Source organism: Anomalospiza imberbis, chromosome 5 (genome assembly GCF_031753505.1).
Source record: "Anomalospiza imberbis isolate Cuckoo-Finch-1a 21T00152 chromosome 5, ASM3175350v1, whole genome shotgun sequence".
Lineage (NCBI taxonomy): Eukaryota > Metazoa > Chordata > Aves > Passeriformes > Viduidae > Anomalospiza > Anomalospiza imberbis.
This window is the reverse complement of record NC_089685.1, coordinates 19,551,978-19,563,878: the sequence shown is the minus strand read 5'-3', so window position 1 is coordinate 19,563,878 and position 11,901 is coordinate 19,551,978. Positions and strand designations below refer to the sequence as shown.

General features: G+C 38.3%; 1 protein-coding gene across 1 annotated transcript in view; it reads left to right on the top strand.

Annotated features, from left to right (window-relative positions):
• The first annotated feature begins 298 nt into the window (after window positions 1-298).
• TUBGCP6 (tubulin gamma complex component 6) overlaps window positions 299-11,901 on the top strand; it is a 40,897-nt gene continuing 29,294 nt past the window's right edge. The window contains exons 1-16 of the mRNA XM_068189807.1: window positions 299-570; window positions 940-1,006; window positions 1,844-1,978; window positions 2,292-2,388; window positions 3,023-3,120; window positions 3,197-3,301; window positions 3,487-3,555; window positions 4,170-4,296; window positions 4,778-4,843; window positions 5,205-5,264; window positions 5,644-5,733; window positions 6,955-7,061; window positions 8,639-8,706; window positions 9,192-9,459; window positions 10,090-10,180; window positions 11,521-11,606. Coding sequence (XP_068045908.1) covers window positions 942-1,006; window positions 1,844-1,978; window positions 2,292-2,388; window positions 3,023-3,120; window positions 3,197-3,301; window positions 3,487-3,555; window positions 4,170-4,296; window positions 4,778-4,843; window positions 5,205-5,264; window positions 5,644-5,733; window positions 6,955-7,061; window positions 8,639-8,706; window positions 9,192-9,459; window positions 10,090-10,180; window positions 11,521-11,606 — 1,532 coding nt within the window. The 5' untranslated portion in view covers window positions 299-570; window positions 940-941. The remainder of the gene's footprint in view (window positions 571-939; window positions 1,007-1,843; window positions 1,979-2,291; window positions 2,389-3,022; window positions 3,121-3,196; window positions 3,302-3,486; window positions 3,556-4,169; window positions 4,297-4,777; window positions 4,844-5,204; window positions 5,265-5,643; window positions 5,734-6,954; window positions 7,062-8,638; window positions 8,707-9,191; window positions 9,460-10,089; window positions 10,181-11,520; window positions 11,607-11,901) is intronic.

The following is an 11,901-nucleotide window of genomic DNA, read 5'->3' as shown; positions in this document are numbered from 1 at the left end:
CGACTCGAATCGCGACTCGAACCGCGACTCGATCCGCGACTCGAACCGCGACTCGATCGGCGACTCGATCCGCGACTCGATCCGCGACTCGATCCGCGACTCGAACCGCGACTCGAACCGCGACTCGAACCGCGACTCCAACTGCGCCCCGGGCGGGGCTGCGCTCGGCACGCCCACAGCCGGGCCCGGGACGCGCCGCCTCCCCGCCCTCCTCCCCGCCCTCCTCCCCGCCCTCGGAAGGCGTCGGCCGGGCGTGGGGCCGGGCGTGGGGCCGGGCTGGTTCCGTGAGACGCTGCCGGGCTGCGCCGGAGGCGAGCGGCGGAGCGGAGCGCGCCCGGGGCCCAGGGTACGCGGCCCCGCGGCCGGCAGGGCGCTCGCAATCCGCTGTCTGCCCATCGGCTTCTTTATGTCTCTTCAGCGTCTCTCTGGGTTTTGTGAAAGACCGATAAAGTTCTAAACCAAACAGATCCCTGGAACTGTTGTGCGCGTTGTGTGTGAAATCCTGTTGTTCCTACTTTGTGGCTTTGTAGCTCGGGTTCTCCCCCGCGGCTGTTCGGCCTCGCCGCACAGGTAAGCGCGTGTGCGGTGGAGGGAGGAGGCGGCCTGTGCTCGGAGCCCCGCTGCTTGTGCGGGGCGCTCGGGGAGCTGGGGGTACCCCCGCACCAGAAATGCCAGCGCCCAGCTCTCGAGCACTCGCTCACTGTGAGCCCTGCCCGCCCGCACCCGCTTTCGGCGGGTGCAGTTTTGTCAGAATCCTTAATGTTTTCCTTTGATTTCGTTCTGTAAGTTCTGTAAGTACAAAGTCTAAAGTACAAAATTGTCATGCTAGCACGTATGCTCTGTACTTACATTCTGACAATCTAGTGTAATAGTAACTGGTTTAAGTTTACTTCTGATGTGAAATATGTGTCTTGGTGGTTTTGTTCTGCTTGGTTGTAGCAATGGCTTCAGGAACAGCACTGATTTATGATGAGGAGATGACCGCTCACAAACTACTTTGGAGTGAGTAAGTCACTGCTATTGTTTTTATTATTGGATTCTTAGTAGGAGTTGTGAGAGCAGTACCAAATAAGTGCATTTTTTGTAAATGTAATAGGAAGTATCTGGTGGTACATCCTGTCATTTCCAAGTTAAAAGAAAGTCTTTCCTCTAAGAGAAAAAAAAAGTTTATTCACAGTCTGTGTCTAGATATTGTAATGATTATCTGAAACTGGATTTGAGAAGCTGCAGGCATCCAGTCTGGGAGGCCTTAAAAGAGTTGTTAGGATGAGGCATCTGAGTAGCCCTCTAAATAATGAGTTTTAAGCTAATTAAACTGTTTATAAAATTAAAGTATCATTGACCTTGGAAAAGTGTGTAGATGTACTTACTCAGTTGAAACATATCAGTTACATTCAGTTAGAAATTTGTATATTACTTAAATTAGAGGAGTTCCTTTGCAGTGCTCAAGAGTAACAATCCATTGTTGTCTTCTCTCCCACACCTGCTTCTTCTCTGTTCATCTTCATTGTAACCTACAGCTTTTAATTGCAGCATTCCCGTGTCTGTAGCTAAGCATTGCAACTTTTTACCAGTGAGAGCAGAAACAAAAATGATGCTATTGTATTGGTTGTTTGGGTTTTTTTTAAGATTCGTTTTTTCTGACATATTTTAGAATTAATTTCTGACTCACTTCCAAAACAGAAAATACTTAAAGATTTTTCCCCATTTTTACTCTCATGTGTCTCTCTTTTAGGGTAATGAATTTTCTTAAAATGGGGAGTTAAAAGGTAGGCTTTATGAAGTGCATTAGTTACCTGTGTTGGTATAGTATTACAGTAATGTAATTATTATTTATTTTTAGTCCCAATTGTCATATTGAAGTGCCAGAAAGACTTTCATCCTCCTATGAGCAGCTTAGAAGTTACCGTCTTGTGGAAAGGTGTGTCCCTGTGCCTGCCAGAGAAGGAAGTGAGGAGGAGATCCTGTTGGTTCACAGGTCTAAAATTTAATTTTCATTCAGATTAATTCAATGAAACAGCAGATCTCATACCTCCAGATTATATTTTGATCTATTTGAAAAAAGTGTTCAAAAATTCAATGGCTTCCATTAATTTCAATGGAAAATGTGTCACAATGTTGAGGGTGACATAGGTGCTGAATTATGAATCTGCTATTCCACTAAATCTACATTCTTACTCTGTGCGATCTTAAGCAATGAATGCTGATTTATACATAGGAATAAAAGTAAACTTCTAAAAAATATTTATAGTTGCTTACTTAAGTGTTGTATCAATCTCTTTCTCCTGCAGTTTAGAGCACTTGGAAGTGGCAAAAAGCACTCAGACAATGAATGAGGAGGAGCTGAAAAGGGTCTCTGAAAATTATGATGCTTTTTTCTTTCATCCGGTGTGTAAGTTAAACTGCTTCCTCTATTGGGAGTTACAGCTATTTGTTTTACTGCACCTGAGTGGCATTTTTCGAAGAAGGGGAAGATTAAAAATACTTTTTTTGCTACTTATGTAGTCTCACACTTATTTATGATATTGTAATTGTCTGTTTCTAGTTTAGTATAATGCTGTAATTTAAATTGCTCAAGTGTCCTGTCATCTATTTTGTAATTGTATCACACCAGTCAAATTTTAGCTCTATTTTTGTCACTTAATGTCACTGTAGACCATTAGTGACCTGCAAGACACATTTTGGTGACAATTGCTCTTAAATTTTGTGCTGTGAAATGGAGATGAAGTTTTCTGTTATGTTTCTGTAGGGTTTCATTCCTTATTTTCAAAGATGCCATGTTATTCCACTCAATACATCCATCTTACATTTTTAACTGCTCCACAGAGAGCATCCTTATAAAGATGATGGTGATAACTGATCATCATAGGGGAAAGCACATTGGAACCTGTGGTGTAAAGTTCTCTTTCAGCTATCTTCGTATAGCTTCAGTGGGGTAGAATTATGTCAAGACAGTTTGCTGTTGGGATGCTGAAGCATGGCATGGGTGCTTTGTTTAAGCTGATGAGTTTCTCTTTCTCAGAGCACTTACCGCTGTGCCAGACTAGCAGTAGGAGCAGCTTTGCAGCTGGTGGATGCTGTGATGGCAGGAAAAGTGCACAATGGAATGGCGTTAGTCAGGTAAGAAAACATGCGAGGAAGTTTTCACTTAGCAAAATTCCCTCTGTTGTGAATAATTTATAAAATTTTGGTTCAGACCTCCAGGTCACCACAGCCAGAGAAACGCAGCTAACGGGTTCTGTTTGTTCAACAACGTTGCTATTGCAGCAGAATATGCAAAACTGAAATATGGTCTGCAGAGGTAAGTGCATGGTTGACTCTAGTATGTAAACAACAGTTTGACACTGTGCTAGTATAGATTAATGTCTAGAGATTTCTGGATGTCATGTTCCTTTTGGTTCAGAAGAACATTTTTCATTTATACCTTCTGTAGATTAAGATTCTGTGGCTCTTCCTCTGAATGTTTTCTTTTACTTATCTGTACAGAATCCTAATTGTTGACTGGGATGTGCATCACGGGCAAGGAACTCAATATATATTTGAAGAAGATCCAAGGTTTGAAGGATTCTTTTTCTTCTGTATTGTCAGCTGTTTAAAGATTGCTTGCCTTTCTAGAGAATAAGATTTGTTAAACTTCTAAAACTAGAATCTTGCAAAACATTCACCTTACTATTTTTGTCTGTTTTTCATTTGTTACAAAATAGAAGGAAATGTCTAAATGAAAATAAAATGTAAATCTGTTCTATTTTAAAGAATAATAAATAAAATAAGCAATGTGATTACTTTGGTTTGCCACTGCTGTGGTAGTACATCTATTCTCTGTTCATGAATGTCTCAGTTAAAGTCTTCAAGTAGTAGCTGGATAAAATATATTAATTTTTTTTGGACGAGTGACATAAGTGGGTTCTAAAACAAGCCTGCTGTTCTGAAAATTCCTTGTATTTGATTTGTGTAGAGTGCATGCTTACAAGACATTTTTAGCTTGTAAATTTTTAGGTTAATTTTGGTATAGGACTTACTGTACCAATTTTCAGTCTAAATCCTTTGAGAGAACTAAGGAGAAAGCATAGGATAGTTTTATTTTCTTGCTTTCAGGCAATGCAGTCACCAGGTTCAGGATATAAAGTAATTTCCACAATCTTTTTGTCAAATTGGATTTTTTTTTCCAGTGTTTTGTACTTTTCTTGGCATCGCTATGAACATCAGGAATTCTGGCCATCACTCAAAGAATCCGATTATGATGCTGTAGGTGTGGGAAAAGGAAAAGGTTTTAACATAAATTTGCCTTGGAATAAGGTAAATACTGTTTACAGCACAGCAAAGCAAGTGCAATAACTTTGTATCTCATCCTTTATGTCACACTTTGAGTAAGTGCACTGCTTCACTTGCTTGGCAAATGTCTTACACAGTGTTTATCCTTCCTGTCAGGGGAAGGTCTGCTGGAAAAATATGGCTCAGAATGTGATAATGTCTAAAAAAATAAAAGGGAGAGAAGAATTTACACACTCATTTTTACTTGAATATCTTTTCTAGCCATGAAATCAAAAAGTGTTTCCGGAGATGGTTACATCCATCCTTGTTTAGCAGAGAACTGAAACTCATTAAGATTAAAAATGGTGGATATTTATGCACTTTACTTAAATAGAGGATTTTTTACTGTACTTCATAAAATTGCCTCATCTTTAACTTCTCTGATCTTTCCCTAAAGTCTTGAAGAATCTTGGAAAATTTATCATTCCAACTGGAAAACATGCCCTGTGTTTCTCATATTTTTCAGGTTGGGATGGGAAATTCAGATTATCTTGCTGCATTTTTCCATGTGTTGCTTCCGATGGCTTTTGAGGTAATTTTTTACTGCCAAAGAGCGCTTCCTAAGTGTTTCTTAAGCAGGTACCATTGAATATTTTACAGAAATGCAGTAATTGCCAGTAGCATAGTTAATATATTTATTCTGCTGGTATGATGTTGCCCTGATTAACTGAATATTATTTATGGAATTTTAGTATTTAAATATTCAACATAATCATCTGCAACTTCTCCAGCAGATACAAAAATAGTGTAAAAGGATAATGTATTCAAGGAGAATCCTTACTTGTGTTCATATTCAAATTGAAATAACAGCTGATCATGGTACAGTTGAAAGCCCATACAAAATTGAAACTAGGACATAAAGATGTGCTGTGACTGTCTCTCTTTTATAACAGTTTGATCCTGAGCTAGTTATTGTCTCTGCTGGATACGATTCTGGAATTGGCGACCCTGAAGTAAGTAACTTGTGGTCTTTGTGTTGTCAGTCATGAATCTATTAGGAAAATATTCCTGCTGTTTTAGTGTCCTGTGTTTGCTAAGTGAAATTCACTTTGATCAAGCTAAAAATACCTGCTTAATTCTTTAGGCTGACCCACGCTCATGAAACATTACAACAAGACATATAAAGACAGGTTATTCCATATGTGTAATTTCTGTGTGGTTTTTTTTCACCTTCCTTAAATGCAGTTTGTTCAGCATTCTGTTTGATACAATGAGAGGCAAGTGTTCTGCTATTCCATCTCAGACTTGGGTACTTTAGATTGTTTGACTGCGTTTCTTACCAGTGTTTTTGAATCAAGGTGTCATCTCTTAAATTTTTTTTCTGTGGTTTAGGGTCAGATGAATGCCACTCCTGAGGTTTTTGCCCACCTTACCCATTTCCTGATGCAGTTAGCTAATGGAAAGCTGTGTGTCATCCTGGAGGTAAAGACTTTTGAAATGTACTCCCAGGTCTTTGTATTAGAGCCATTTAGGGCAAACTAGAAGCTAGGAAATGAAACTGCTTAACAAAATAATTTCTTATTTTTTTCTTTCTTTTGAGTACCAGGAATACTAAAATGGCTAAGATTTGACAGCGCTCTTACACTATAGAGTTTTGGAACAAAGGAGCCATGTGGTCATCGTTCAAAAAAACATATCTTCCAACAAATCTGTTCAGTTCTTGTGAACAGTGATTAGTCTACTGCTCTTGACAGTCCCAAACTCATTAAAATGTATTTAGTGAATAGGCTGTATTACCAATATTTTTACAAGCGTGTCTTACTCCACGAGATTTTATAAAACTTTTAACCTAAATATACTCTTCCTTAGTAATGGAACACTTAGAAAATTCCCTCTTTTTTTTGATTTAATGACTGTATGCAGGCTCTTCAGGAGCTTTTTTTTCTTCTTCTTTTAAACAATTAAAATGTTTTCTCCTTTTGAAATCTAGACTTGAACCTCCTATTTCAGCTGCATGTTAGAAAAATAGTGGCTTTTCAGGTAAATAAGTGTGTGGAAATATTGCTGCCAACAAGGTCTTCAAGAGTGAACTGCATATTAATTGATTCACTTGACCTTTTGTTTTGCTTGAGCTTTTTTCTGTCATCCTTTTCTCTAGCAGGTTATTATAGATATTTTTGTCTATTAGCTGAAGTGCAAGTAAGCATTCACTCCTACCACAGATGGTGTGACTGCTTCATAAGTGATAGATGGCTTCCTGCATGTCACCTACCTGTCTTAAATCCATCTTGTTCTCCAGATTCTGCCAAACTATTAGGCAGCCACATCTTAAAAGTGTACAGCCATTTTAGAGGCTAGTGATAGCATTTGCCTTCTAAGGAATCTTCCTCAAGGATTGTTGAAGATGGCATGTTGTTGATGGGAATGGAGAAGGCATGTTTTTATGGCAGAGTAATGACTGATTTTTGAAGTTCCTTGAACTATGATGAAGTGAGTTCAGTCATGGGATGCCAGTGAAGTTCGGCAGCTGGCCACTAAGTTACTGTTTTCATACTGAAAAATCATTGACTTAAATATACTTGCATATCATCTTCTGTTTCTCTAAATACAGATACATTTCGAAAGGATAGTTCATTTTCTCTGTTGAAATTCAGAGAGATATTAAAAGTACTTGTGCCTTAGTTGACACAAAATACTTTTTAGGGTGGATACCACTTGAAATCATTGGGTGAATCAGTGTGCATGACTGTGAAAACTTTGCTTGGAGATCCTGTACCTCAAATAACTGGAGAAATGGCACCTTGTCTAAGGTAAGCATATAAAGAATTTTAGAACAACTAATGTGTTTTTTAACGAGACTAAAGGCATTCATGCTTTGAACATTTTGCTGAAGTAAGATTTTAATATTGTAGTTTATAATGTATTATTTTCTACTCTGGATAACTTGCATTTTTAAATAGTCCTCCAAGGTACAGTTTTATATACTTTTGTTTCTGAAATTACTTCAAGTTGTGAGATCTTAGAGCATAAAACTATAAGCCATTTTATCCTTAGGCCTTGTTATCCTATAGAAATCCATCTCACTCCAGGCTGAGATAATCCTGCTGTAATCAAGATAATACCAGTTATCTACAGCCAGTATTTGGGAATGTATGCAACTGCAAGGATTAGTGTTTCAGACCCCAGAGCCACTTCAGTCACTGTAGTACAGCAGGAGCTGGGGCAAACCTTTCTTTCATCAGTGAGAGTTGCTATGCAAGCCAGTCTTGATGAATACTTGTGTTTCTGGAATTTGGAGCATCGAGGCCTGGGCTGCAAAAGCGGTTGACTGTGTAGAGCTGTACCAAGATAATTAAATTTCAAGTCTAACTTCTTTTTAGAGACACTGTGTTTGTACAGTGGTGGAATCTGACCTAGGAAAGCATTCTGAACGGTGGATCAGTCCCACATCTAAAGAGTGTCTTTGTCTCTACCTGTCTGCACTATCTCCTCCACATCTCCATGTTCTGTCTCCATCTTTCTCCCAGCTCAGTAGCTGTCCTGTGCTTTTTCTAGCAGAAATGCTTCTCATGCATATTGGTGGCAGCACCTCCCAGTTGGCTGTGTTAGTTAAATGCTTGAATCAGTCAGGAAAGCAGTGTGGATATACATAGATTGTGGGCTGACTTGCATTTGGTAAACTGATGGAGTAAAACTGGTTATTTTGCTCCTAGTAATCCCATAAGCCCTCTGTGTCCTCTTTTTCTTCTCTACCAGCTGTGGTATCTCAGATTGCTATCATCCTATGTCATTGATTACATACTTATCCAACATATCAGTCCAGCTCCTGAACACCTGACAAGTAATCTGCAAGTACACGGAATTTCTTCTAGGTTTAACACAACCTGAATTATCTTTGTATGATGGCTAATGCAGTGGGACCGTTTGCCCATAGTGCTGCAAATACCAGTGATAATAAAAAGGAGACTTCAACACAAAGAATAGCAGGGTATGTGATATACTTAGTTCCTGAACAGATTGTCTTGAGTCAGTCTAATTAAATCTTTACATTGTGTAGATAAAATCTCTTGGCAAAACATTGACAGACAGGAGAAATTTTTCCTGAACTCATACAGGTGTGCTTCCTCCAACAGTAGGGTTGGAATTTCACTCAGTGTGTAAATGTGTGTACATGCTGTATGTGTTCTTCACTTTTCTTTTTTGACTCTCTAATCTTTTCAAGCAATGTGCCCATTGACTGTCATTCTGTTTTGCATTCTTGGAAGAGATCAGAGTTTGTTAATTTTCAGTTGGATTTTTTGGTTTTGTTTTTTTTTGTTGAGGTAAGTTATGATTCCTCTTATGATTTTCATTATCACTAATACTGTTAATCTGGTTTATTTTTTAGTGCTGTTGAATCTATTCAAAATGTGAGAGCAGCCCATAAACCCTACTGGAAATGGTTGGCTTATGAAGGTAGTTACTCTTCATTCAAGCAAATGCTATTGATAAATGGATTTATACAGAAGTTGAAAGTTATTAAAATTAATACCAGTGGACTAAACTAACTGAACAAGCAGTTATTCATCACGTGACTGATGAAGCAGTATGAAGCTTCATTTGAGGTCTTGTCTTCAGCTGGTCTGAAAAGAACTTTCTGAAGCTGGCAAACATCATGTCAAAAAGTAGCACTTCGGTATCTTTGTTTGAGGATGCTGTTTTCTGTGCCAAAAATATAGGCATAAGCCTTTTACAATACATGAACTTTCACTAGATTAAAACAAATGTAGTAGCACTGAAAAAAATAACATCTATGTCAGGAAACATTGTAGCTAGTGCATGGGAGTAAATATGCATACTGTGAATACTGATGTACTCTATTCTGTGAATAAATATATCCAAATATTAGCACATTGCTTAGAAACTAATACCTGTGAAACTCCTCTTTCTTTTTTTTCTAGATACACCATTTTTACAAAATTTGAGCACTAAATCACACTTAATAAAGAAGGCTAATTCAAATCCCTCCACAGAAGATGAATCTCAGATAACTAACAACAACACTGTCAAAGTAGAAAGGTTTTTGGAATTGCACATGAAAAATATTCTATTTCCAGTGCCTCCCATCAAAACAGCAACAACTGGCTCTGAAAGTTTAGAACATTTTCTTCCTGAACACGTTCAGCTGGTGAAGGAAATGGACAAAACAGAAATAAAAGCTCTTGTCAGGTTGGTCCTATTTGTTTTATTTTCCACAGAGGATGAGAGGTCTCTTTACAGACTGTCATCTAGCTCTCTGTCTGCCATGGTCATTGTTTTGGCCTTAGTCTACTCAGTTACAGCCAGAATTTCTTCCTTTATAAATAAAGACATTTATGTTGTATAGCACTCATAGCCTGAAATCCTTTAAAGAAATAATCAGAATACTTTTTCTTTATAATTCTTTCAACAGAGATAGGACAGCTATTGCAAATGTATTAAGTTAGAAAGAGATTTTGCTTGGAAGCTGTCTTAAAGCTCTGTACTCACTTTTAGATTGAAAAAATACCAAACTGCTCTGATTTGAGAAATGCAATGTTTTGTCTTGTCTTCATCTAATTTTGACAGGACTCTGTTTCCGGAATATCAGTAGACATTTTTGTTTTCTTTGCAGTGCAGAATGGAGACAGGTTTAGGGGGTGAAGACTGTCAGGTACCAGTGTTGTCATCTTCCTGCTAGAGCAGGTTTCTGAGAATCAATGTGTAGCACCTATACAAAATGTACCCCATTAATACTAGCTGCAAAGCACTTTATCAGTGTCCTCTTTGAAGACAGTATTGCCTCTTACCTGGTTTTTCTTCATGTAATTTATTTTACAGTGGCTTTTATGCAGACCTTGTGAAAGAAGATAGAACTTTGCTCTCTCTTGGCAGTATGTTTGTGATCCTAGATAAAATATTTAAGAAGGAGGTAATATACTGCCTTTATTTTGGGGGTAGGGGTGGAGTGGGATTCCTCTGATTTTTTGCTTCTACTATATTGTTACCCAGATCTTAGTTATTATTTATCTTCCAAGTCCACTAATCTCAGCTATAATGTGTTTAGCTATGAGTGAGCATGCAAGATGAGAAAACTACTATTTAGGGATAGCTGTTAGCCCCAATCCATCTTTCTAATCATGTTTGGGCAACTCGTTGTCCAGACCTTCTGTAGGTAGTCACAGAAAATGAGTCCCTAAGAACCTACTCTTTGCTCTCAGACCAACAGGGGAGCCAGGCATTAAGTCTTCCAGTTACGGGGCGCAGAAGTTGCTGTATCAAGCACCAGTAAGCAACAGCAAGAAATCTGAAGAAATGTCAATACTTTTCCTGTCTCAATGTGTGAAGTTTATACAGTAAATTTTGACTTACATGTGCATACATACACATACTCTTTAGTGGTGTTTTCAATAGTTCTGCTGTATGCTCCGATTCTGAACAGAGTAATTCTAGTTCAGTGTTTTGATTCTTGCAGGGTCAGGAATGAAGAGAGGGCAGGCTTAGAGGGTACATCTTCATATTTATGTGTAAAAACTTGGATGAGCATAGAAGAAGAACTGAAAACAAGTTTAAAATATTACATGATACGTATTACATCATAAGTCACTCTTCCTTTGAGTTAAAAGCTCTCTTTAAGTTACCAGGCCTACAAGAAAGAGTACAATGGCCTCTTTCTTCTACGACATCTTGCTCTTGGAAGTCACATGTGAAGATCCCCAGGACAAATTTCTGACATGATAAACTGCACATAGCTCCAGGAGAACCTATAAATAGATTTTAGGAAATGGTTACTGGTAAAAAGTAGAACTTCTAATGAATTGCAGATGTAAGTTAACTTTTTGTGCTGACAAAGAGGAGGAATGAGAGGGAAAGATATCTTTTTGCTTAGCTTTTACTTAGAGTTCAAAGCACACGCCACAGATGAACACTCAAGGGTTGACTGAGTAATGTGGCAATTGTATTTTCCAGAAAATAATAGCTTGCCTAGGTTAAAGAAAAAATCAGTATATTCAGGAACAACCTCCTTTTCATTGGGTGTATTTTTCTGCACAGTTTGCAGACTATCTAGAGACCCAGTAAACATGGCCTTCCCCTGGAAAAGTTATTTTTACAGTTGCCTTCTGGTATAGCACCATACTTTTTAAATAATAGTGCAGTTTATGGAATAATAAATATGGCCTTTCTGTAGAAAATAATTAATACAGCTGTTGCACTTTAAAAATTACATGATCCTTTGCAGCATTGCTTCTGAATGAAAAATTTATTTTGTAGGTGTGTAATGGAATTGCAGCATCACCCACAGCTGCTCTTTCTACTGCTGTTGCACTAAGACATTCTGTTCGTTTTGGATTTCAAAGGTGAATTTTTATGTTTGCATTTAGAGACCTTTGACAACATGTTAAAATCAAATACTAGGTGTGGCAAATACGGCAAATTGCCTGTGAAACCTTGATTTTAAAATAAATAGCATGCCCACACACATTTTCAACATGTAATCCAGGTAACAGTGTATACACCAGCAAACACCTTTTGCCTTTCCAAAGGCAAAAGATTTGTAAGGATGATGGCGGTGCTAGCCTACACTTTCTTCGTTAGATTTCAATTGGCTTTGGCCTGGGGACAATTTCTTGATTTTTGTTTTTCCTCCCCAGT